The sequence below is a fragment of the Asterias amurensis genome, chromosome 1, assembly GCF_032118995.1.
Source record: "Asterias amurensis chromosome 1, ASM3211899v1".
Lineage (NCBI taxonomy): Eukaryota > Metazoa > Echinodermata > Asteroidea > Forcipulatida > Asteriidae > Asterias > Asterias amurensis.
In genome coordinates, this window is record NC_092648.1 from 36734796 (window position 1) to 36762188 (window position 27393).

The following is a 27393-nucleotide window of genomic DNA, read 5'->3' on the forward strand; positions in this document are numbered from 1 at the left end:
TCGGTAAGCTCCTTTAGAATCGAGTTAAGTGAGTTGTGGGGCTGTGAAGTACATGTTTGTATCGTGGTACGGGGTGGTTGGGTTGGCTTAGGTTTCTTTCCTCGCCTTCCACCTCTAGGACCCTGGTTCGAATCACGCCATGGACACTATATGTAGATTGGGTTTTCAGTCCCTACCGGTTTGCTTTGTTTCAATCTGAAATAATTCCCTGGGGTTTTCATCCAACATTAAAACCGGAACTCGTAGGCTTCACAACCAGGATTTATAAAGAAATATTTTTGATCATACCTCGAAACAAAACTGTTAATTTATGATAAACAATCACAAAACAACTGTATTATTTTATTAATTTGTTTATATTGAGGGTTATTTTTTATAAACTTGACAGGGGCCTCATTACCGATTGTCATTTAGGAAAGAAGTACTGCCAATTGTTATTTCTATTTGCCAAACTAAAAACAGTATACTCAGGTAAAAACAACTTCCAAAATGAAAAGGTTATTCATCAGTGTTTCCTTCAAACTTTTACATTGTCATGTAAAAGTTGTTTTTTATTTGTTTAATATGTATATGAATCTTAAAGTGGGACTAAAATAAAGTACGCTTCTAAAAATGAAATGATGTGATTATCTTAAAAATATCTTTACATTATAGGAAATATCTTAAGATAAAAATATTATCTTTAGAAATAATGTAGACTTATAAGACTTCAACTGCCATTATATGTTTTGATTAAGTAATTTCCTCTAAATAAAAAGGTTTCAGTGAAGGCAACAGGATAAAAAATATTATTAAATTTTTACGTACAAAGTTGTGTGTATTATAATAATAATAACATTTTGTTTTTAAACAATTATTATAATACGGTATGTACAGCCGACCCCTGTTGATTGGGCACAACACATTATAAATCTACATATTGGGCAAATGTGTTTTGCCTGGTTAAACAAAAAAATGCTCCCATGGAACTGCTTCCACTATTTCTATTTTAAGATTTACCAAGTCATTTGTTCTACTTCAAAATCAAAAAGAAAAATCTGTATGATAACGAATGCCCTGCCTTATTTACAGCAAATGCAGAATAATACCGTTGATATGCAAACAATAATTTGTATTTACAAGAAATTAACAATAGACTTTAATCTTTAGAAAAAAATATTTAAACATTAAGTAACTAACCAGATGGGAAACTGATATGTACATAAGTTGTTGAAAAGATTTTGGGTTTGAACAAAGACAAATCTACTGGAGCGGGATTTGAACAAACAACCTCCGGATACACGCACCAGCGCTCTATACCTTGGAGGAAGGAAGAGAAGGAGGTCGAACGACCCGCATAACCGCAGAGTAACAAAATAATTCTCTGACAATGCCCCTGTCTGACCAGTGGAAAAAGATAGAGAACCTCCAGCTGGACGGCCGATTAACGAGCGGGATTAAATCTCTTTGTACAGAACGTGTGGTACCGCCAGTCTGCGCTCTTGCCTGCGTGTAAAGTTGAATCATTGGAGACAAGAATTGTGAATATACACGTTTTCATCTACCGTTTGTGGTGTTTCGCTGAAACATCATGGCATATTTTTACATTTTTGTGACTTTCCGGTAACTAGCGGTGGTTAAAAATTTGGGTGTTCGATTTGGTGGGCACAAGTGTACACAATTTTTATCAGGTCTCAAAAAAGTTGTTTTTTTCTGTAGTATATCCATACGACATACGACACCATAGTACTGTTGAGTGAAGAACCAAGTGCGCACGCTCAAACTCATATACGCGAGGTCGCCCATTGTCTGTATAAGGTATGTGGGTGATTACGAGGTGTCGTTAAACGACCGCGGTACCACGGGTTCGACTTTTGAAGTCCCTTCGTTCGAGCTCCTTCTCTTCCTTCCTCCATGTCTATACCAACTGAGCTATATATTGGCACCCTCCAACAGGGGTATTGGTCAACAGGGAGACAGCCTACGTCATCTGACAGTTTCATCACTGTTCCCTGATCGCAACGATGGCAAACTCAGCATCTTGGCGATCCATGTCAATGAGGGCGCCCTTCAGTGTAGCCCGTGTTTCTTCTTCAGTCCTACCTGACTGTCTTCCGACGAATAACTCCAAGACGATTTCTGTGGGACTTCTTCGTTCTCGCCCTGCTTTATCACTGATGCTGCCGATGCTTACTGAGCGATTCAACAGTAGGGTAGCGAGCTTACGCCAGTCGTTTCCCAAAGGATTGGGGTCATCAAACAGATCACAAAGTTTATTAAAGATGGACTCTTCGAGTAGTCTTGGTCTAACGCTGGTGCATTGTAGCTTCGCCATTTGTTCTAAGAACATTTGCTGTATCCAGTCCATTTGTGTTTCTCGATCCAGTGCCGGTTGTTGAATACGTTCCTGCAGAATTTATACGAGACAAGAGAAATTCTGGCAATCCATCATCGGTTATTAAAAAAACGAATTCATTTCTATCCTCTACTAGTTGTAAACCACTCCATATAGGCCGACAACACTTGTCAAGTATAGTGTCATAGATTGATGTGCTTGGTGATTGGGCTTGTTTCTTTGGTTGCTATCGAAACAACAAACAGTTCCTGATTTGTGGGGTCTGCACATGCAATTGCTTTGGCATGACATTCACAGCTCACTCACCTTTTTTGCAGAGACAAAGAAGTTTACCCCATAGACCCCACTGCCTTCTTGGAGGACGGCCATGCGAGCTGTGAAGCGAGCTATCCGTAAGCCCCAACGTCGTTTAGCGACAAACATGGCGGACGGAAAAGCTCGGGCACATGATGCCTTGGTTTCTCGCCATAACAAGTCACGGTGAATCTTCTGCCAAATCAAATAGTAATAGAGAAAGAGTTAACAACACCAAAGCGACTTAACTTTCAAACACAAGAATGGCAAAGAGTTGTCCATACCTGTTGGCAAGATTCCGGTTCAGATAATTCCCAGAACAAGTTGCAGTTTGAGATTTTCGCCACAACGTCTTGGTTGTTCTTCTGAACTATCAGAGGACTGTCCACGTCTGCCGAATAGAACCCATGCTTTCCCTCATCTGTCTTTACTTCCTGTAAATACAAATTGCAGGTTTGGTCATCAACGAAAAGACATGAGTAGTAATTCAGTCCAAAAGCTCAGCGATTATAAAGTTCATACAAAACCAATCTTCCACACAAAAATCATCATTGTTTATACTGCTTACAGCGATCGAAATATGCCGGATGTGATTTTGCACGAAATTACGGACAGAACTGGGTTTGTTTGTTTGTTTGTTTGTTTGTTCGTTCGTTCGTTCGTTCGTTCGTCCGTTCGTCCGTCCGTCCGTCCGTCCGTCCGTCCGTGTTTGCTGCACAGCACTGGAAAAGACTTGCAAACTGACCCCATCTTTAGTTGTTTTGCTGCATCCAGCTAGCAGCAATACACTTGGACGACATCGCCGGGAAAATGCAAGAAGAAAAACTTTTTTCGAAATGTACAAGCTCACGACTAAGACTTATGTACTTGCACGTACGTGTGTTCGATGTTCGATCGAGGCAAAGTCTGCTTCGATTGACGTCACAAAAGGGGTAGGCGGAGTCACCCCACACAACTTCATTTTTTTCCCACACATATAAATCGTTAAAAACAATTGCTCAAAAAATTATTTTATTTTTTCAGAAACATATACTCTAATGTTTGAAGAAAAAAAAATCTATTTCCAGCTGACTTTAAAATAGAAGACAAGAGTAGCTCAACTCTTTCAGAAAACAAAAACAACTATTTTCCCTTTTAGAAGAAGGATATTGAATTTAAAGTGACTACACATCTGTACATCCCACACAATCCCTACAAGTCTTCGCTTAAATTACTAATTGCTGGGGAGCAGGTTGTTGTTGTTGTTGTTGTTGTTGTTGTTGTTGTTGTTGTTGTTGTTGTTGTTGTTTATTAGCTGTTCCGACTGTCCGTCGGAACAGGTATTGTTTTCGTCGAGATTTTTATTATTTTTATTAGCTGTTCCGACCGTCCGTCGGAACAGGTATTGTTTTCGTCGAGATTTTTATTATTTTTATTATTATTATTATTATTCTTTGTTTCTCCCTAAATCCCATAGCGTTTGTACACGTTTTTGCGGCAGCCTAATCTCCTAAACCATAATACGAAAGAGTGAGTTTATTATACCAAATTGAAGCTTAGAACATAAGCTTAATTCTTATCGTAAAAAAAATGCTAAAATTGTTAATTAATAAGCCTTAATTAGGCTTATGAATATTTAATTAGCAAACCAAGTTAACACCATATCTCAAAAAGTAGACCGCCGATCCTGAAACTTTTTTCAGCTATACACTAGTCAGGTCCTGTTAAGGTGATTTCTGACGTAACATTTCGGACGACGTCACCATGACGTCATGTAATGCACGTTTTGTGTCTGTGCACAAACACAATGGCTCTTCAAATCTATACTTTGAACTGGTCAAAAACACAATAACTTCAAAATAATTTATCTGTTAGTTTCCTAAATATCATATTATGTGTAGAAAAATACACTGATTCTAATACGATTGGTTTCAGTCCATAAAAGCAATCAATGTTCGTCTATTAATTAATTAATCAATTAGAATCTTGGCGTCATGGGTACAACGTAGTACTTTATAAACTGGGTGCAGTCACTTTCACTTTCAAATTAGAATATCTTTGCAGCACCATATCTCAAGAAGTACACAGCCGATTTTAAGACTGTTTGTAACTAAAGACTCTTTGGGGAATGGAGATTAATTTTGAAAAACCGTAACCTCAAGTTGACCTCTATTTCCGGGTCGACCGGAAGTGGGACCATATCTCAAGAACTATACAACAGATTTTAAAACTGTTTTCAGTTATAAACTCTTTAGGCATAAAATATTACTTTAGACAAACCGTGACCTCAAGTTGACCTTTACTTCCGGGTCAACCGGAAGTGGGCCCATATCCAACCGATTTTCAAACTTTTTTCAGTTATAGACTCCTTGGGCATTCAAGATTAGTTTGAAACACATTTGACCCCATGTTGACCTTTACTTCCGGGTCAACCGGAAGTGGGCCCATATCTCAAGAAGTACAAAGCCAATGTTCAAACTTCAGTTATAGACTCTAAGGCAATAAATATTAACTTTCGAAAACTGTGACCCTATGTTGACCTCTACTTCTTGGTCAACCGAAAGTGGGACTATATATCAAGATCTTCACAACCGATTGTTTTAACTTTTTCAGTTATAGACTCCTTGGCATTTCAGATTAGTCTTTGGTAGCTGTGGGCCCATTTTGACCTTTACTTGCGGGTCAACCGGAAAGTGTGACCTAATATCAAGAGCTACACCTTTTTGAATTTTTTTTTTCAGTTATAGATTCCTTGGGCAATGAAGCACATAATCCAAGCAAAACATCACGGAACAGCTTCGTGTTTGTTCACAAACACTTAATGTCTAGTTATTATTATTATTCTTTGTTTCTCCCTAAATCCCATAGTGTTTATACACGTTTTTCCGGCAGCCTAATCTCCTAAACCATAATACGAAAGAGTGAGTTTATTATACCAAATTGAAGCTTAGAACATAAGCTTAATTCTTATCGTAAAAAATGTAAAAATGGTTAATTAATAAGCCTTAATTAAGCTTGTGAATATTTAATTAGCAAACCAAGTTAACACCATATCTCAAAAAGTAGACCGCCGGTCCTGAAACTTTTTTCAGCTATACACTAGTCAGGTCCTGTTAATGTGATTTCCGACATAAAATTCTGGACGACGTCACCATGACGTCATGTATTGCACGTTTTGTGTCTGTGCACAAACACAATCGCTCTTGAAGTGTAAACAAACCCAGCTTTCGGAAACATAATTTATTCGATTAAAATTAAATTACATGTTGTAAACTTCCCAAAACTGCTTTAGATTAAGATATACTTTATTGATGGTCATTTTAAAAGCATCAGAACTTATAGAAACAGTGTAATTATTTTTAAAAACCTGTATTTCCGGGGACGTTTTTTTAAAAATCATGGGTACGGCGTAAAACTTGATTTGAATAGTCAAAATTGTAAAACTGTTAACTTGACCAAGTCCTTATCCCATTTTCGACCGGTGTTATTGCGTTTTTTTTGTTCATAATACATAGATTTCTTACGGTCACCGACTAGCACAAGTCTAAACTTGTTACCAAAATTTGACAAGCCTGAGCATGGTGCGTCGTGGACCGGGTTCATTTTAGGTGACGAGCGTGGACGACGAAAATAGACCGCCCGGGATTTGGAATTATTTACGGGTAAAGTCACCTTGTTCGCGCCGGGGACCATTTGCCTAAACTAATTCCAGTATTTTGCGTTACGTTCGGAAATTAGACCATGACAAACAAAAACTCTTTGACAGGAATATAAAAGCAGAGATTTTATTATGCTGCCGTTTCTCTGGTGGTTGAGTGGCTCAGTTTTATAGAGCTGCTTATAATAAACAGGCAAAACATTTTGCTTTACAAAATTGCAGAAATTGAGCAGAACACCTGGATTCACAACTTGAACATGAGGCATGGTTAAGCTGCTTTTTGTGTTTAAAAAGCTATTATGTAGTTTGGTCCTGGGCCAATGGCTTTTAAAGGAAAGAATCGCAGCGCTGCTTACGTATAAATCAGGGAACTGTGCTTACGCTAAGCGTATTTTACAGCGTAGCAGGGAATGTGTTCTTCACGTCACAATTCGCATCAAAAAATTTGCTACAGTTGACTAATTGTTTAACTCCTGCGAAACTTTCACTGCGAAAACAGTGACTTAAAAATTTGATTTGAATTCGCAGGAAAAACCGGGCTTTACTTGTGACAAAAGTAGGCAGGGGCGACTAGTGTGCTTTAGTGTTAAAGTCACGACTACAAATTATTATTTGAGTCGCGACTACTGTTTTTCTCTACTCCGTTATAATCGTGTCCACACATCTACTACAAAATTTGTCCCGACTACCTGTTTGGTGAAGCAGTTGTGTTGCTTACTACTATTCGCAACATAATTTATATTGCCCTTGCGGCATAGCGACACAAATCTTGAGAATCCGTACTTTATCTCGACAAGTGTCGTAGTTAGGTTTGAAATGCGACTAGTCGAGTAGTAAATTTCACTAGTCACACCCATTCGCAACATAATTAATATTGCCCTTGCGGCACATAGGTACAAATCTTGAGAATCCGTATTTTATCTTGACAAGTGTCGTAGTCAGGTTTGAGGTGCGACTTGTCGAGTAGTAAAATTCACTAGTCACCCATTCGCAATATAATTAATATTGCCTTTGCGGCACATAGCGGCACAAATCTTGAGAATCTGTATTTTATCTCGACAAGTGTCGTAGCTAGGTTTGAGGTGCGACTAGTCGAGTCATGATGGGAACTTGCTTAATGAAAAAGATTCAGTGCTCTGCAGAAGCATTGAATTCTGCGCTTACTAACAAGCGAAATAGACTGCTTATAGCAGGGATTTCTTTTGTTTGTGTGCTTCCAAGCTCGCACATTATTTTCCAAGCTTGCACATCACAGTAAGCGGAAAATGGTGATCGTAAGCGCAGACTTTGGTGGTCATGAGAATCATGTAATTTTGCCCTGTAAGTAGGTTTGGTAAGGCCTACACTTCAAACATGTAAAGTCAAAAAAGATTGTTAGTACATGAGGGGAAATCTTGTGAAACTGGTCCAATTTGACTCTGCTTCACTGCGTAAGCAATGAGTTGACACATCAGAAGGGCGGATATTATCGCTTACATAAAGCATACTTCACAGCTTAGCAGAGATATTTTTGCTTGTGCGCGGGGAAATTTATCATATGTAATCTTTGCTTTGAACTAATTGCACAGATATTTCAGCGCCTGCACAGTAAGCGGAGAATGGTGGTTGTATAATAAATGGGCAGAGTTTGGTTGAAGCAGACAGAGCCATAAAACTGGGCCGTGTTCTATAGGGGAAGTTATAGCTTGACATTTATTATGACAGTTTTGGTCTCTGCGACGTACACATACAAATACAGAGTAAGATACAGACATTACGGTGCAGAAATCGTGCAATTGAAATGTCTCATAAGAGCGCCCCCTATCGGCAGGAGTAGGAAAATAAAGGAGTATCCTACAAATTAATTATGTGTTTTTAAACACGTAAAATAATATCAAATGGAAGCTTTAGGACGTTTAACTTAATTCCTATCATAAAACATATTAAAATTATTTATTAATTAACCACCAGTGACCCTCATTTGCATATTAATTAGGAAATCTTTGCAGCATTATATCTCAAGAACTTCACGGCCAACTTTTCAACTGTTTGTTCCTAAAGACTCCTTGGGGGTTGGATATTAATTTGAACAAACTGTGACCTCAAGTTGACCTCTACTTCCGCGTCAACCGGAAGTGTCACCATATCTCAAGAACTATACAGCAGATTTTCAAAATATTTTCAGTTATAAACTCCTTAGGCATAACATATTAACTTAAAAAAACCGTGACCTCAAGTTGACCCCTACTTCCTGGTCAACCGGAAGTGGGACCATATCTCAAGAACTATACAACAGATTATAAATTTTTGTTCAGTTATAGACTCCTTGGGCATTCAAGATTAGTTTGAAACAACTTTGACCCCATGTTGACCTTACTTCCGGGTCAACCGGAAGGGAGCCCATATCTAAAAAAAGTACAAAGCTAATGTTCAAACTGCAGTTATAGACTCTAAGGCAATAAATATTAGCTTTGGAAAACTGTGACCCCAAGTTGACCTCCACTTCTGGGTCAACCGGAAGTAGGACTATATATCAAGATCTACACAACCGATTTTATAGACTCCTTGGCATTGCAGATTAATCTTTGGTAGCTGTGGGCCCATGTTGACCTTTACTTACGGGTCAACCGGGAAGTAAGACCTTATAACAAGAGCTACACAACTTTTTTGAAACCTTTTTTCAGTTATATATTCCTTGGGCAATGAAGCACATAATCCAAGCAAAACAACACGGAACAGCTTCGTGTTTGTTCACAAACACTTAATGTCTAGTTGTTGTTGTTTTTTGCTTTTTAACTTGGTTGAAATCCTACTCACAAGCTTGAAACAGAACCATTCACTTGATAGGTAAAAAGCAACAGCAATTTTAGTAAACGTTCAAGAAAAATGAGCGCGACTATTTTTATTATATTTTAGTATATATAAAGTCACTCACCAGAACATTTACTTTGACGTCATCAACTAGTCGAAGACGAAGTGTAACTTCATTTTCTTTGTGGATAAACACGCATGCTATCATTGTCTTCTCCAAGATGTTTCCATCCACAGGTGAAGCTGTAGCCCCAAACCCACAGAAATGGTTAACTGAAAACGTTATGGAATCATTGTCAACGACCTGGATCACGTCAAAACCTTCACGAAGCTCATCACTAGAACCACCCGAAGATAACTTAGACAATGAAAACTTGCAGGAAGACGTATTCTTTACGCAGTGGGGCATAGTCAAGACAACATCTTTGTCGAAGACGGTGTCTGGCGGTCCACAGTGGACGAATGGAGTTGAGAAATAATGGCTTTCAACTGACGATGTACCGGTGACGTAAATGTAGACTTGTTGCGTTTGTTCTTCAGGTATTGCTCCAGGAGGGACGTACAAGTGAACGTCTAAATCGTCAATAGACAGACATCCACCGTGACAGTCTAAAATGGCGGCAGCAAAGTTGGCGATTTTGAAGATTTTACCAACTACGTCGATATTCTGTGCCTTGGCTTGCTCCAACATGGATTCAAATGAATTGAGGAAATCAGTTATAGTGGGTGGCTGGTAAAAAAACCAAAGAGAGATAGAAAGTGGGGGAGAGAAAAGCGAGAGTGAGTGGTGTTATATTCTATATAATTATACCATGGCTATACGTATGAAGCCTGGTTCATACTTCGAATGCCAATGCGATTGCGAAGCGAATTTGACGTGAATAGGACGTCACATAAATTTTCGCAAGAGAATTGAGCACAGGGCAACTGCAGTAAATTATTTGTTGCGAATGTTGCGTCAAATTTCACCGCATTCGCATTCGCAGGAAGTATGAACCGAGCTGACGTGTAATGCTACTCTCACACTGGGGAGAATATGCTAGCGAATGTGCTTACGAACGGAAAAATTTAACAATCGCTCAAACTTCGCAACATTCGCCACAAATTCACAACGTTCACAAGTCATTCTCAACCTCCTTACGAAGATCGGTCAATTTATACTGCTTTCACACGGCGAATATGCTATCGGAAGGAAATATTTGACACTCGCTCAAACTTCGCAACATTCGCCGTGCCTTCGTAAGCGTGGTTAACAAATTCGGAACGTTCACAAAGTTGACGAAGATCGGTCAATTTAGAAACCGGTTTCTACATTTCAGCGAATGTTGCGAAGACGGTCATTCGCCGTCGATTTTCGTAAGATTGGTAACGTTGGTAAAGCGTGCGTGAGCGTTGGCAGCATTCGTAAAGGCATTGACAAGCGTTGGTAATAAGGTACCTCCTATGTTTAACCCAGGTCAAATTTGTTGAACCCTTGTGTGGGGTCTGGGGGTCAATGCAGAGGAAAATTTGTCTGGCAGTAGCCATTATTTACTATGTGAGGGGTACTTGGTTATGCTCTAAATGTTCCTGTAGTCGAATATTGGTACCTCGTTCCTTTAACCAAAATGATCTAGGCTGCTGGTCTATACATTGGGCAAGCTTATATTAGCATCAGTCCCACCGACAAACTTGCCCCAAATTTGTTTACCCCTAGTCTTGGCCCAAGACTATAGTGCTCGATATTGGATAGTGTTCTACGCGCAGTTGTAAATCGCTATAGCGCGCCCTCTACGGTATGATTTAATTTACTGGCGAGCTTGAAATCTAAAGATTATAGCTGACTACAGAAAACCATGAGAAAACAGAATGTCATTTTGTGACCCTTGGAATGAGTACGGGCAGAGACGGCAAGTGTACTGGTTGTAGCTCTTTAGTTTTATTTTCAATCAAACAAAATGGTGAATCTGTTGGGTGAAGACACACACAAAGACGTCACTATCAGTCTTCGGCCCGAAACAGAATAATCTCACAAAATATACAATAATAATTAGATAAGCTTAACTTTAAAATAATGAACAATGAAACGATAATAAAACAATAACCGCGGTTCGCGCCAAAATTAAGGACGCGACCGCCATCTTGGATTTAAGGCAAATTAAGTGAAATGCAATAACAACAGGTTATTTCCAATCCCAGATGCAGTAATGAAATGAACTAAATGATCTCTAAAACGACACAGTCAGTAACACTGCTTAGATTATTAGGAAATTAGTCTCTAAGAGGTATATTAAATAATTCTAAACATCGCAAGTCAAAATAGCTAGCGTTATGTTGCAAAATCAACCAAATATCCATTAAAGTCAACAACATTCTATAAACAAAATGAGACTTGAGGATAGTGCTTATTAAATACCAATTATTCTTAGTAGTAATTAGGAAAACATTTAAATGAAAAATATAACAAGATCTTTACCTGTTGGGTGAAGACACAAACAAAGACGTCACTATCAGTCTTCGGCCCAAAACAGAATGATCTTAAGCGGGAAGCCACCCGCAGGAGGGCGCTAGCCACGCAAGTAAAGCAAATGATTACGTTACCTAAAAATGAACGTGGGGGGTTCGCATAGCACCCATGACACATTGATTGTACGTCTAAGGTGACTATGGAGGAAGAACAAAATGCTTGCGTCTTCGTACATCAGTTGTGTTTGTTTCATACTTCCCCCGAATGGGGGAACAGATCGTGAGGACAGACCACAGGAATCACAGACGAACTAGCTGCAGTGCAATACATGTACAAAGTCGGTGCATGAACGACAGTCATGTGTACATGTTTGCTATACAGCAAACACTTTTCACTGTACATCAACCGTTGTCGTTGCACCGACTTTGTACACGGTACATCATACATGTATAACTTTAGGGATACTGATTTTGTCACAATCACACGAATAAATAATAATATAGTCAGTGTGTTATAATTAATGTTGATGTTGTGTCTAAGAACGATTGATGCAGTTAAAGGAACACGTTGCCTTGGATCGGACGAGTTGGTCTATTAAAAGCGTTTGAAACCGTGTTTTTATGAAATGCATATGGTTAGAAAAATGTTTTAAAAGTAGAATATAATAATCCACACAAGTATCACTCGAAATTGCACGGTTTTCCTTTTACGTCGCGAACTATCACGGTCGGTCATTTATGGGAGCAGAGATGCCAAGTCCAGAGGCCAGCTATGCGTGAGACTTTTCAAAGCTACTAAAATCTAAAAATCTACTAAAAAAGATGCTCACTTCTTCTGCCTGTTGTGGCTTCACAAGTGGAGCGCATTTAACGAATTTGCTAAACAAATCGGGAAAAACTTGTGCGCAATAAGCGTTTTGCGCTCTGCCGAATTTTAGCTGAACCTACTGGGAGAGCAAAAGCATGCGCAATCTACCAATTTGCGCTCTGTTTGTACGGCAGCTCAAGTTGATGATTCTGATTATTGCGTGCAATCTGAAGATTGTGCAAACATTGTAGATTGCGTTTTTTGTTCTAACCAAAAAGTGGTACAAACAATCACGTGACCTTCCGGGCTAGTTTTACTTCCAGCCGTCTAAAAGTAACTTACCAAACCAAATTTAAATCTTTTTTTTACAAAATTATTAACGAGTAATTGACGAAAAAGATCATGTATTCAAATTATCGCTACAAAATGTAAATATTGGTGAAAAATCTAACGTAAGATTCGCATTCAAAGAGTCCGTGTAACGGAAGCTTGTTATATGGCCCCACAGCGTGGAGCAATCGGAACGTAAACCTCGGGGCATATCAAGTACCGCACATGCCGTGTCTCGTGGGGGGCTGGAGGTGTAATCCCAGGCGCTATGAACTCCCAGCTTGCGGGTCTCGCCGTGAGCTTGGGAGGGGTTGGGAGCAAGACATCAGCGTACTTGTTTGTCATCGTGGGTTTGTCAGTCGGTACACCTCGTGTCAAATCCGTTATTTCCTATGATCGCAACGTTCCAATATTATACTCTGTTTTGTTTCATGGCTCCTAATTTCTTTTTGCTAGGAGTTTTCAGGAAACAATAAAAAAAGATTGACGATGTCAAAACGTAGGAATACCGCATTTTGTTATATTGACAGTGTTATTGTGTGAGTAGCTTAAAAAATGTTTTACGAAGAAGAAAAAAAGGATTAAAAAAACCGGAGCCCCCGATCGAAAAAAGAACAGGTGAAAAATAATTTTGTATAAAAGGTTGAAAAAAATATTATAAAAAAAATTTCCTCAAAGCATCTTTTTGTCAAAAAAATATTTTTTAATTCTGTGTATGAAGTGTTATTTTTGAGATTGTTGAGGTATTATTTGGTTACGTTCCAAGCTACGCAGCTACTCGGCTTCGCTTACGTTCCTTCAAGTTACGCTATAATATAAAAAGGTATGTTTTTCAAACCCGAGTCAAGCTACGCTTACGTTCCATATGCAGCTACGTTTACGTTCCAAGATATCCAGCTACGCTTATACCTTCCAAAATATGACGTTCCAAGCTACGCTTACATTCCAAGTTTTGCTTACGTTCCTTCTCAAGTTACGCTATATATACAAAAGGTACGCTTTCAATCCTGAGTCAAGTTACGCTTACGTTCCATATGCAGCTACGTTTACGTTCCAAGATACCTAGCTACGCTTACGTTCCAAGATATGCTTACATTCCAAAAGATAAGATTACGTTCTAAGCTACACAGCTTCTCAGCTATGCTTACAATCCATACGCAGCTACGTTTACGTTCCAAGATACCCAACTATGCTTACGCTCCAAGATATGGTTACGTTCCAAGCTACGCAGCTACTCCATATCCATACAATCCATATACATATCATTTAGGTTTGTTACGCTAAAATCAAAAATTACGCTTTCAATCCCGAGTCAAGCTAGGCTTACGTTTCAAGATTTGCAGATACGCTTACATTTCAAAACACATTCTCACAAGGACGCTTTTGAATCCCTCACGATTCCCTCCCCCCATACCCCCCCCACCCCCAACCCCCACCCCCCCCCCCGAGATTATAAAATGTTTCACTGTGAATAACAGGGCCCCTCAGTTTCATCTGTTTAGCAGAAAATACTGCTCACAACATTTCTTTACTATTCAAAAATTTAGTCGGCCACCTGCCACAAGTTCACCAGGAAGTTGGTGCCAGGAATGCTTTATTTACTTGTCACTGTCCCATCATATTCTGGGTTAGTTTTTTGTGTTCTTCGTGACGATCTTTGGATGTACGTCGAAGCACGACTACCTCCATCGTCGAAGGATTTGCCTGATCCGTATATATGCTGGTTGTTTATACTTTATGGATAGACTGGATCCTTATGCTGCGTCGTAGTAAAACGTTGCTATAAACAAAGCACCAGTCTACTTGCAATATTGTGCGACGATGTCACGAAGACTTGACAGTTGCAACGGCTGGAAACACGTTTACGCTGGCCTTTTACCGCTTTGGGTTTTTTTAATCATTTTTCGCTAATTACGTGACATTTTGATGATTTTTTTTTACAGCAACCATCTATAAAAACATTATTTATGATTAAACAGCCCTAAACTGCGTACACGGTGAGCCGGTGTGTCCCTTTAAGGGCCAACATAATTCTTGTTCTTAGAATGTATTTATTTATTGCCAAACACAAATTGTTCACAGAACTGTGGTTATTAAAATGATCAGGGCCCAATTTCATTGAGCTGCTTAAGCACAAAATTATGCTTAAGCAAAACAAATCATGCTTATAGTAAAATCAGATTACCGACCAAGACCCCACGTAATTGTTATGCTAAGTAAACAACAGCTAAATACCAGTCACAAGCAATGTATATATCATGAAATTTTGTCCAGTAACATGTGTAAAACAAGCAAGCTGTTTTCGTGCTTAAGCACATTTTTTGCTTAAGCAGCTCTATGAAATTGGCCCCAGGTTTGAAAATAGGCTAAACAAGAAATAACCCACAAAAGCCTGGGCGACTAGTTAAATTTGCTACTTAACTATTCGTGCCTCAAATAGTTGCGACTTCAACACTAGTCTAGAATTATTAATGCCCAAATTGCATTGCTGCAGGTGCACTATAGCATAATAATAGTAAAAGACACACTGAAAGGTGTGTCACCACTACCTCCATGGTGTCACTGTGTGTCTAGGCCTGTGCGACTATGTGTCGTAGTCGCGACTATTAAATCATTAGTCGAGTCGCGACTACTTTTTTTTCAACTAATCGAATAGTCGTGCTGCCAAGACTACAACAATTGTATCGCTCACGACTATTCATGGCAACATCGGACATCAGTGACACAATCCTTCAATCCTTTCAGCACAAAATTTACCATATTGCCCCTTCGGCTAACAAAATGCTGCATTGCACATTGGGAATTAAACATTAGTATACACATATTGACTGGCAATGAGGTAACTAGTGTACGTCTATTCCCCCGAGGGACTTTGAGTGACCAGAAGAGCGACCTTATCCGAGGCCGAAGGCCGATGGAAATGGGCCCCTCTCCTGGTCACTCACAGGCCCGAGGGGGAAAAGACGTACACTAGTTACAGAATTATGCCAGTCAATATGTGTTTTATAACACAGCTCGGTCTTAATGTGAAATAAGAACATAAATCTGGAAAAGAAAGGAAGTTTTGTAGATGCTGTTCATGATTCAAGTCAAGAGAGGGCGATGTAACCGGGCACTATTTTTAAAGACTAGTGCCCGCTCGGGAACTAGTTTCCGCAAACACGCGCGCGCGATCACTAGACTTTATTAGTTCATCCCACGTGACCGTGTTTCAGCCAACCAGAATACAGAACAAGCAAGTGGTGTGTCATAAATAATAATATTGTAACATTCGTGCCAATCAGCCAGTAGAGGGCGCCAGCACGGCTCCGCGGTGGAGCTAGTTGCTGGTTGGCCCCCTGCTGGAAGATTGGTAAACCCGCTCGCGTGGAGATGTTTTCCTATGTCTAGATCTGTGAATTTATAAAGATTGGACGTCTGGAATAAAACGGTTAGGAATTCAAGCAGAAATACTGGTTTTTAGTATGTTTCATTGCTCCGTATTGTTGTGGTTATTGACACAGGATTTTTGTGTTACATTGGTGGCGGCGGCGGGACAACAAGAGCAAAGGAAATCAGGTAAAAAAGTTATTTTTTCTGTTGTGAAATCCTCGTGGTTTGGGACAGCATGGCGTCGGACTCGCCATACACCAAGGTCAAGCCGGACCAGACTAAATTACTGAGTGAGACATGTTTTTTATAACAGTAGAAAAAGAACTATTTTTAGGGCTACAGAAGGCCAATGCTGGCAAAGACAAAAATTATAATAACCATAGGGGTCAGCCAGGGATTCTAGGGGGCAGAACTGGTGCGTCTGCTTCAGGTCATGTGGGTTCGGAAAGGTTGGGGTGGCACCGTATGGAGCCATTCCGGCTGTACCGCAGCCTACCGACACAAGGGCAGAAGAGTTGGGGCAGCACCACACGGAGCTGTTCCTCTGTCTCCGCAGCCTACAGACACAAGGGTGGAAGGGTTGGGAGGCTCCACACGGAGCTGTTCCGGCCGTCTTCGCAACTTACTGACACGAGGGCAGGAGTGTTGGGGCATAACCGCACGGACCCGTTCCGACTCTCCTCGCAGAGCATCAATGATCCTGAGGATGCCATGTTGTCCAGGTTATCCAATGCGACCATGTTCCAGCTGGGCTGCTCCGCACTGTACAACCCTATGGAGTGGAGCAGATGGATCGACTCCACCCTGCACAACACAATGGCGGTGAGCTCTGTGTGGAGCTCCGCAGTGTACAGAGCAATGGGGTGGAGCGAAGGAGCCTGCTCCGCACTGCACAACCCTATGCAGTGGAGCAGATGGATCAACTCCACGCTGCACAACCCTATGGAGTGGAGCTCCGCACTGTACAAAGCAATAGGGTGGAGCAAGGGAACCTGCTCCGCACTGCACAACCCTATGGAGTGGAGCAGATGGATCGACTCCACCCTGCACAACACAATGGCGGTGAGCTCCGTGCGGAGCTCCGCAGTGTACAAAGCAACAGTGTGGAGCAAAGGTGCCTGCTCCGCACTGCACAACCCTATGGAGTGGAGCAGATGGATCGACTCTGCACTGCACAACCCTATGGAGTAGAGCAGATGGATCGACTCCGCACTGCACAACCCTACGGAGTGGAGCTCCGCACTGTACAAAGCAATAGGGTGGAGCAAGGGAACCTGCTCCGCGCTGTACAACCCAATGGAGTGGAGCAGATGCATCGACTCCACCCTGTACAAAGCAATGGGGTGGAGCAAAGGAGCCTGCTCCACACTGCACAACCCAATCGGTTGGAGTAGATGGATCGACTCCACCGTGTACAAAGCAATGGGGTGGAGCAAAGAAGCCTGCTCCACACTGCACAACCCAATGGGGTGGAGCAGATGGATCGACTCCACCGTGTACAAAGCAATGGGGTGGAGCAAAGGAGTCTGCTCCACACTGCACAACCCAATGGGGTGGAGCAGATGGATCGACTTCACCCTGTACAGTACAATGGCGGTGAGCTCCGTGCGGAGCTCCGCAGTGTACAAAGCAACAGTGTGGAGCAAAGGCGCCTGCTCCGCACTGCACAACCCTATGGAGTGGAGCAGATGGATCGACTCCGCACTGCACAACCCTATGGAGTGGAGCAGATGGATCGACTCCACACTGCACAACCCTACGGAGTGGAGCTCCGCACTGTACAAAGCAATAGGGTGGAGCAAGGGAACCTGCTCCGCGCTGTACAACCCAATGGAGTGGAGCAGATGGATCGACTCCACCGTGTACAAAGCAATGGGATGGAGCAAAGGAGCCTGCTCCACACTGCACAACCCAATTGGGTGGAGCAGATGGATCGACTCAACCGTGTACAAAGCAATGGGGTGGAGCAAAGGAGCCTGCTCCACACTGCACAACCCAATGGGGTGGAGCAGATGGATCGACTTCACCCTGTACAGTACAATGGCGGTGAGCTCCGTGCGGAGCTCCGCTGGTACAAAGCAATGGGGTGGAGCAAAGGAGCCTGCTCCACACTGCACGAATCTATAGGGCGGCGCTACCGGACCAACTTGGCACTGCTCAACCTTATGGGGTGGAACAAAGGACCCAGCCCCCCACAGTACAAGCCAACAGAGAAGACCCAACGGCATTGGGTTGACAGCGCACCAGGCATGTTTATCCATCGTTGGTGAGGAAGGCTGTGGAGGGGGTGGTGCTGTCGGCAGGCCAGGAAGAGTCGGCCCCTCCCTCAGGGATTTGGCGGCCCGTGATGTTCCCGGATAAATTTGATGGTGTCTCCTCTTGGTCCGACTACCTCATCCACTGCGAGAGTGTGGCGACTGTTAACCAGTGGGGGAAGGCCGAGAAGGCAATGTTTCTGGCCTCCCCTCTTGAGGGTTTGGCACAAGAGGCCCTAGCTGACATGGAACCGACAGCACTTAAGGAATACTCCCGCATTATTGAGTTCTTCGAAAAACGATTTGGGGTCACGGCCCGGATACCCCTGTACAGGGTTCAACTGTCGAAGCGCCACAGGGGTTGCGATGAGTCGTTAAGCAGCCTGGGGCAGTCTATTCGGCGGTTGGTCTCCATGAGCTACCCGAAACTAGAGGAGGAGTTGATCGTGGAGGCTTTTAGAAACGCACTGGGAAATAAACAGTTGCAATACCACGTGTTTTCGAGGGCGGCGACAACCTTGACAGAAGCCATCACCCTTGCTACGGAGATGGAGGCGTTCCTTGACTTCCAAGAGCTGAACAGGAGAGGCAGACAGGGGGACGAATATGTTCGATCAGTAGAGCAGCCACTGCAGCAACAGGCAAGGGCTAACGGTGCAAACACAGTCCCCCACGTCAGGCATTCAATCGCTCGATGGTGGAATGTTTTGGGTGCCATGGTTTCGGCCATTTTCGACGAGACTGTCCGCACAGGAAACAGGGATTCAATAATAACCAGCGGAATGAACAGAACGAGCCTAAATTGACCAAGCAATCAACTGGTGGAGGGCCCCAACACCAGGGCCAGAAGACTGAGGAGGCATCTGCGGAGAGCTACAAATAATGGTCTGCTCCTTGTGTGGTGGGTCGTTGTTTCGCTTGCAAACATTGTGGAAGGAAGTTTGGCCAGTCCAGCAACATGAGACGGCACCGGCGCACATCTTGTGAGGTACTTCACAAGGAGAAGCCTTTTCCCTGCACTCGCAGTTGTGGTCTCCACTTCTACAGGAAGTACATACGAGATTGTCACGTGCGAGGTTGTAAATACACCACAATATCCGTTGGTCGTGTCAGGATGATAGAGAAGGAGCTTGGAGTAGACGGCAGCCAGTCAACTTTCCAGGGGGCTTGTAACCGTGTGGAACAGCCCCCAGGCCCTCTAGTGGCGCAACATCAGCCACGACACCAACCAGGATCCATTGAAGAGCACCAGGCCCAACCCGGATCAAGTGAAGAGGACTACGCCCACTCGGCGGAACAGCTACAAACCCCCCATGCGCCGTCTCTACGGAAGCGCTCAACTAGAGGCAATAGGGACCATTAGAAATGGTGCAGCTCCCTACCCCATATCGACACGAAAATTGTGTGTAGGCGCTGTTATTAGCTGCGGCCTCGGGAGAAATGTTGCTCCCACTTTTTCTCTGGTTTACCGGAATCCGTCTTGTTGTATCGTTGCTTTTATATCTTGAGTATGTCGTCCTTCATCCTGAAGCAGTTTGGAGCATGGGATCTTCTCTGGAAGAACACAGTTTGGAAAGAAATTTCGGACATCGAATCCAAAATGTGAGTAGGCTTACCAGTAGCCATAGTGGTTGTCAGCACAACATCTTAACAATGGCTTCGAACAATGCGGTTTCGGTTCAGCAGTCAATCGACAACAGACCTCCCATTGTGTCTGCTACTGTGCATCGCTACACTAAACAACAGCTACTTGACTTACGTGTGAGTAGAACCCCCATATCTGACAAGTCCTATAACACTATGAAGGAACTGGGCATTGCTCGTCACGTAAGAAGTCGACGTGCAGGAACTCATATGTTCAAAAAGATCAAGAATTGCTGTGTCCCTCGACCTGTCAATACACGAAAATCCCATACCAATAATCTTTCTAACTTGCGACCAATTTCCCTCGGCAAGCCATTTTCCAGTCTATCCATACATCTCTGGAATGCGAACTCCGTTCGCAACAAAACCACCACCTTATTGGACCACATTATATTGTTTGATGTTGATATAATGCTTCTGACTGAAACCTGGTTATCCGATGACGACATGGTGGTAATTGGTGAGTTTACACCCCCTGGTTACAGCTTTATCAATTTTCCTCGTGGCGGTAAGACCTACGGTGGAGGAATTGACATTGTGTAAAGAAATCTCTTCAACTATGCTCTACTCCATCCGATTTTTCATCCATTAACTTTGAACATTGCATCGTTACTCTCAACAACTCCATCCAACTTATCGGCATATATATATATATTCCTGTATATTATCATTACAGAACCTTTGTAAATCCCAGCACTGTTTACCGACCTACACATCGTGGTAAAAAAGCTGGTCGCCGTAGAACTGTTCATAAACCCCCTGTACCCGAAGTTACACTCCCTTCTGTTCCAGTACCAGTGACTACAGCCAAATCTCAACTCAGCCTTTGTGTTCTAAACACAGTCCATCTGTAACAAGTATGACGATTTTGCTGATTTTGTTCTGCAAAAAGATCTGGACCTTGTTGCCGTTTCAGAAACATGGCTGAGACCAGACGACAACTTAACATGTCGTCAGTGTACCCCTGCTGGCTACTACTTTCATCACATCCCAAGACCTCACAAGACTGGTGGAGGAGTTGCAATACTGTACAGATCTACTTTATCTGTCTCTGTGAAAAGTAATGACGTCCAGTACACAACTTTTGAATCTCTTCATGCTGAAGTTTCCGGAAACTCTAAATCTGTTCGACTTGTCATTGTTTACAGACCTGAAAGGGATTCAAACGGCCAACATGTGACTTTCTCAAGTTTTCTAAGGGAGTTTGAGAATTTGATTTTGGAATATCTGCTTCATCCATCGGAAATCATCATCACCGGCGACTTTAACATTCATGTTGATGACGTCCACAACACCAATGCAAACCAGTTTAAGCATCTACTTCAAGCTTTTGGTCTTACCCAGCATATCAAGGAGCCGACTCATCGTCTCGATCATTGCCTGGACCTTGTCATAACTCGTGAAATCTCCCCACCAATTGTCTCAAACTTTGTTATTCTACCTGGATTATCTGACCATTATGCAGTCATGTGTAACTTGAGTCTGTGCAAGCCCAAAGTCCCAACCGTCACTATAAAGAGCCGACAATGGAAACATGTGAATTCTCCCGAAGTGTTCCACGACATAGGCACTCATTTAGCAAATCTAGAAGTTGATCATGACTGCTTGGATTCCTATGTCAGCCAATATGAGAGTACAGTCAGTGACATCTTGGATAAATACGCACCTTGGAAAACGAGATCAGTCAAGGTCCGAACTGAAGTCTCCTGGTTCAATGATGATATTCGTACAGCGAGAAAGATCTGTCGTCAACTGGAGCGGAAGTGGCGGAAAAATGGCAAACTGGCAATACAACGACAATAATATCGCAACCAATGTAAAGTAGTTAAGAATTTGATCAACCAGGCAAAGATCATCCATTATTCATCTCAAGTACAAGAATCCTCAGGAGATCAAAAGAAGCTCTTCAAGATAATTGGTAAGTTGTTGCTCAAACCCAAAACCCCTGTCCTTCCATCCACCTACAATAACCAGGACTTAGCAAATGAGTTCCAGAAATTCTTTGTCACAAAGATTTCAGACATCCGCTCATCATTTTCATCAGTCCCTTACAACGTGCCGCAAACATTGCCACATCTTCAACCAGAGTGTAGACTATCTGGGTTTGAGCCTGCCACTGTTGCTGAGATTCAAAGGGTTATTATGAAATCTCCTTCAAAATCCTGTGAGCTGGATCCAGTATCAACATCCATGATAAAGCAAAACATTGATATATTTGCACCCTACATCACTAAGCTTGTAAACGAATCTCTCAGTTCCGGTTGTTTCCCCGATAGCCTCAAAGTTTCCTACATCAGGCCGCTCATCAAGAAACCAAACCTGGACAAGGAGATATTCAAAAACTACAGACCGGTTGCAAACTTAAAATATCTTGGAAAAGTCATCGAACGAGTAGTGTCATCACGTATTTCTGATCACATTCATACTTTCAACCTGTCCGACGTGTTCCAGTCAGCATACAAGCCTTTCCATGGGACCGAGGCTGCACTAGTCCGTGTGAGCAACGATATTCTCTCTTCTATGGACAATGGTAACCTTACATCACTAGTCCTGCTAGACTTGAGTGCTGCTTTTGACACTGTTGATCATAACATCCTTCTCTCTCGGCTCCAGAATCACCTTGGCATAGAGGACACAGCCCTAGCATGGTGCAAATCGTATCTCCACAACAGAACTCAGCATGTATGTATTGGCACTGCGATATCCGACCCTGTTGTTTTGAACTACTCTGTGCCACAGGGTTCGGTACTCGGCCCGCAGTGGTTTTTTTTACGCTGTACACTTTACCGATTCGTGACATCATCCTCAAATTTAATCTGAATTACCATGTGTACGCAGACGACACTCAGCTATACATCACGTTTAAATCTTCTCAAGAAAACGCCAATGCATCTATTGCAAGACTTGAGAAATGCATCCAAGAGATTCGACGTTGGACACAACAAAACTTCCTAAAGTTAAATGATGATAAGACAGAGTTCCTTTTATTTGGGTCACGTCAACAGTTAACTAAGGTTTCAGTGCCATACATCTCCCTCGCTGAAAGCTCGGAACTTGGGGGTTATTTTTGATTCATCGATGACACTTCAGCCACACATCAACAATATTGTTCGTTTATCATCATATCACATCAGGAATATAGGTAAGATTCGCAAGTACTTGGACAAACAACCAGATTTCCCGACTTCAACGGCTCCAAAATACTGCTGCCCGCATTGTGACACTGTCTAGAAAATCCTGTTCTATCACCCCCATTCTGAAACAACTACACTGGCTCCCTATCTCTCAACGAATCATCTTCAAGCTGATGCTCATTGTCCACAAAGCTCTAAATGGCAAGGCTCCCCACTATATTTCTGAACTGCTTCAAGTTTACACTCCATCAAGGAATCTTCGATCAAGTTCCATGCTTCTCCTCATTGAACCCAAGTCTCGACACTCATGGGGTGACAGGTCTTTTTCTTCAGCCGCGCCACGCATCTGGAACTCTCTACCACTTAATCTTCGAACTTGTGTTTGTACCGCAAAATTCAAGTCTCTTCTCAAAACTTATCTTATGTCACAGGTTTTCAATGACTAATTTTGTTGTGTCTGTTTTTCTTTGTGTTGTGTTTTGTTTTTGTTTTGTTTTTGGTTTTACTGCGCCTTGAACACCCAGCAGGGTGGATATGTGCGCATAACAAGTCTTATTAGCTGTTCCGACCGTCCGTCGGAAAAGGTATTGTTTTCGTCGAGATTTTTATTTTTTTTATTAGCTGTTCCGAACTTTAGTCGGAACAGCTATTGTAATCGTCGAGATTTTTTTTTTTTTTTTTATTATTAGCTGTTCCGAACTTTAGTCGGAACAGCTATTGTAATCGTCGAGATTTTTATTTTTTTTATTCTTATTATTAGCTGTTCCGAACTTTAGTCGGAACAGCTATTGTAATCGTCGAGATTTTTATTTTTTTTTATTAGCTGTTCCGAACTTTAGTCGGAACAGCTATTGTAATCGTCGAGATTTTTTTTTTTTTATTATTATTATTATTATTATTAGCTATTTCGTAGCGAAGCGCAGCGAAACAGCTCTTGTTTTTGTTAAAGTTTTTTTTATTATTAGCTGTTTCGTAGCGAAGCGCAGCGAAACAGCTCTTGTTTTTGTTAAAGTTTTTTTTATTATTATTAGCTGTTTCGTAGCGAAGCGCAGCGAAACAGCTCTTGTTTTTGTTAAAGTTTTTTTTATTATTATTATTATTATTATTATTTTTTTTTTTATTTGTCATCTTCAGAAAAATTTCATATAAGTGCTGATTTGCAATGTTCCCAAAGAGCAATTGCAATGAAATTTTCAGGGATGAAAGGTATTGGTGCAATGATCATTGCGAAACAAGGATGTCATTATGACATAATCAGAAGTCACGTGACGTCATCTTAAAGGTGTTGTATTTTAAATGTTTGAAAATTTATAACAAATCAGCCACAAGAGACCGTAGGTTTCTGTTTGCGGGATTGGGGAGGAATAAATAAGGTCTTCATTTTGTTTCGTGTGCGTGACCTCACATGACCTCTACTTCCGGTCGAAACCGGAAGTGGCCCTCTAATTCAAAATTGGAAAAAGATATGAAGTTGCTTTTAACGATGTTAGTGCGTGGCAAGGGTGGGCAGTTCAAAAAAAATACCAATGACGTCACAAATTGCAACGGCGCCCTCTAGCGGCAGGATGAAAACTCTTCAAAATGGACTTTTTGAAGATGTCTGTGGTGAAGTTTTTTGTAATCACTTTAAATTTTACACACAAGTTAACTGTCAGGCAGCCATCATATGTGTGAAGTTTCAGATCAATGACGTCATCGGGGGTCACGTGACGCGGCCTTAAAGGTGCACTTTTTGAACTAATATAACTCCCTAAGTAATTATGCGATCATGTTGAAACTTGGTAGGTTGTTGGATATTGACAAGTTCTTTTTAAATATTAAAGGACGTCATGATGACGTCATCACATGATTTTTTATGATTTTTTCAATTTTTGCACCTTTAACACATAAATTGCTATCTGAATATGGTATAATCCAAATTATTTTTTATTTATGCCACATTGGGTAAAATTGCTTTGAATACCCAACAAATTTAAAACTCAGTTGAGAAATTTGAAATTTTTGTTGACGAAACAGCTCTGCATTTGTGCACAAATGCAATTTAGCTCTAGTTATTATTATTTTTTTTATTTGTCATCTTCAGAAAAATTTCATATAAGTGCTGATTTGCAATGTTCCCAAAGAGCAATTGCAATGAAATTTTCAGGGATGAAAGGTATTGGTGCAATGATCATTGCGAAACAAAAATGTCATTATGACATAATCAGAAATCACGTGACGTCATCTTAAAGGTGTTGTATTTTAAATGTTTGAAAATTTATAACAAATCAGCCACAAGAGACCGTAGGTTTCTGTTTGCGGGATTGGGGAGGGATAAATAAGGTCTTCATTTTGTTCCGTGTGCGTGACCTCACATGACCTCTACTTCCGGTCGAAACCGGAAGTGGCCCTCTAATTCAAAATTGGAAAAAGATATGAAGTTGCTTTTAACGATGTTAGTGCGTGGCAAGGGTGGGCAGTTCAAAAAAAAATACCAATGACGTCATAAAATGCAACGGCGCCCTCTAGCGGCAGGTTGAAAACTCGTCAAAATGAACTTTTTGAAGATGTGTGTGGTGAAGTTTTTTGTAATCACTTCAAATTTTACACACACGTTAACTGTCAGGCAGCCATCATATGTGTGAAGTTTCAGATCAATGACGTCATCGGGGGTCACGTGACGCGGCCTTAAAGGTGCACTTTTTGAACTAATATAACTCCCGAAGTAATTATGCGATTATGTTGAAACTTGGTAGGGTGTTGGATATTGACAAGTTCTTGTGAATTGTGAAACGACGTCATGATGACGTCATCACATTATTTTTTATGATTTTTTAAATTTGTGCACCTTTAAGTCATAAATTGCTATCTGAACTTGGTATAATCCAAATTATTTTTTTTTAAATAGGCTGGACTGTCATAACTGCTTTGATGCAAAGAGAATTTCAAATTAAGAGGGACAATTTGAAAATTTTATTAACGAAACAGCTCTGCATTTGTGCACAAATGCAATCATGTCTAGTTATTCTTTCTTTCCTCAAAATCGTATTGACTTAACACTTGACTTTTAAAATTTTCAAATGTCAAATTATAATTATCAGAAAGTGACAAATCATATATCATATGAAAGTTTATGGCGTAACTTAATTTTTAGATTTAATTAGATTAAAATTCTTAATTAATTATTCAAGTTACAGCCGTGTGAATATTTAATTAGGCAATATTGTTGAAGTCATATCTCAAGAATTAAATATCCGATCCCATTTTTTTTTTCGGTTATGGACTTGTCTTGAAGTGCAGATAAGACTTCCAGCCTAACAATTTCAGTCACGTCATCATGACGTCATACGTTTGCGCGATTTGTTTTCTGTGTACAAAACATACGGAGCTAAAAGTGGAAACGTTTTACAAGTCAAAAACACAATAAATGACAATAACTTCAAAATAATTTATCTGTTCGTTTTCAAAATGTCATATTTTGTGTGGAAAAATTAACCGATTCTAATAAGAGATGTTTCAGTCCATTAAAATTAATCAAAGTACGTCTATAATTAACGATTAATTAAAAATCTTGGCATCATGGGTACAACGTAGTACCTCATAAACTGGGTGCAGTCACGGTCATCCCAGCACATTAGCTATCCCATGGTTAATGCAATACAAAAGTGGGATTTTGTAAAAGGCATTGGATTGGGGTAAGTTGCATGCCATCGTGTACCTTATGAAATTAATTAGTACGAAAAACACAATTTTAAGACTATGACGTCATCACATGCTAATTTATGCTAATTAGAAGCTCTAATGAGTTTTTCTTTGCAGCGCTATATCCCAAGAAGTGAACGGCCGATTTCAAAGTTTTTTTCAGTATTAGACTCCTTAGGCATAGGAGATTTGCATTAGGTAGTCGTGACCCCGATTTGACCTCTACCGGAAGTGGGACCATATCTCAAGAGTTATACAACCGATTACAAATTTTTCTTCAGTTATAGACTCCTTAGGCCTTAAAATTTGTTGGGGAAATCCGTGACCTCATTTTGACCTCTTCTTCCGGGTCAACCGGAAGTAGGACATTTCTCAAGAACTACACAACCGGTTTTCAAACTTTTTTCAGTTGTAGACTCCTAAGGCATTAAATGTTAACTTTGAAAACCGTGACCCCATGTTAACCTTTACTTCCGGGTCAACCGGAAGTGGGACCATATCTCAAGAACTGCACAACCAATTTTCATTTTTTTTCAGTTATAGACTCCTTGGGCATTCAACATCGAGCTTGCATTACCGTGACCCAGTATTGACCTTTACTTCCGGGTCAAACGGCAGTAGTACCATATCTCAAGAACTACACAACCGATTTTTGAACTTGGGTTAAA

General features: G+C 41.2%; 1 protein-coding gene across 3 annotated transcripts in view; it reads right to left on the reverse strand.

The window, feature by feature from the left end:
• Window positions 1–780: 780 nt before the first annotated feature.
• The window catches only part of LOC139938683 (netrin receptor UNC5D-like), a 64349-nt gene continuing 37736 nt past the window's right edge, over window positions 781–27393 (reverse strand). For all 3 annotated transcript variants that reach the window (XM_071934299.1, XM_071934313.1, XM_071934306.1), the window contains 4 exons: window positions 9181–9786; window positions 2914–3063; window positions 2642–2824; window positions 781–2386 (listed from right to left, as the gene is read on the reverse strand). In XM_071934299.1, the coding sequence (XP_071790400.1) occupies window positions 1982–2386; window positions 2642–2824; window positions 2914–3063; window positions 9181–9786 (1344 nt within the window). In that variant the 3' untranslated portion in view covers window positions 781–1981. The remainder of the gene's footprint in view (window positions 2387–2641; window positions 2825–2913; window positions 3064–9180; window positions 9787–27393) is intronic.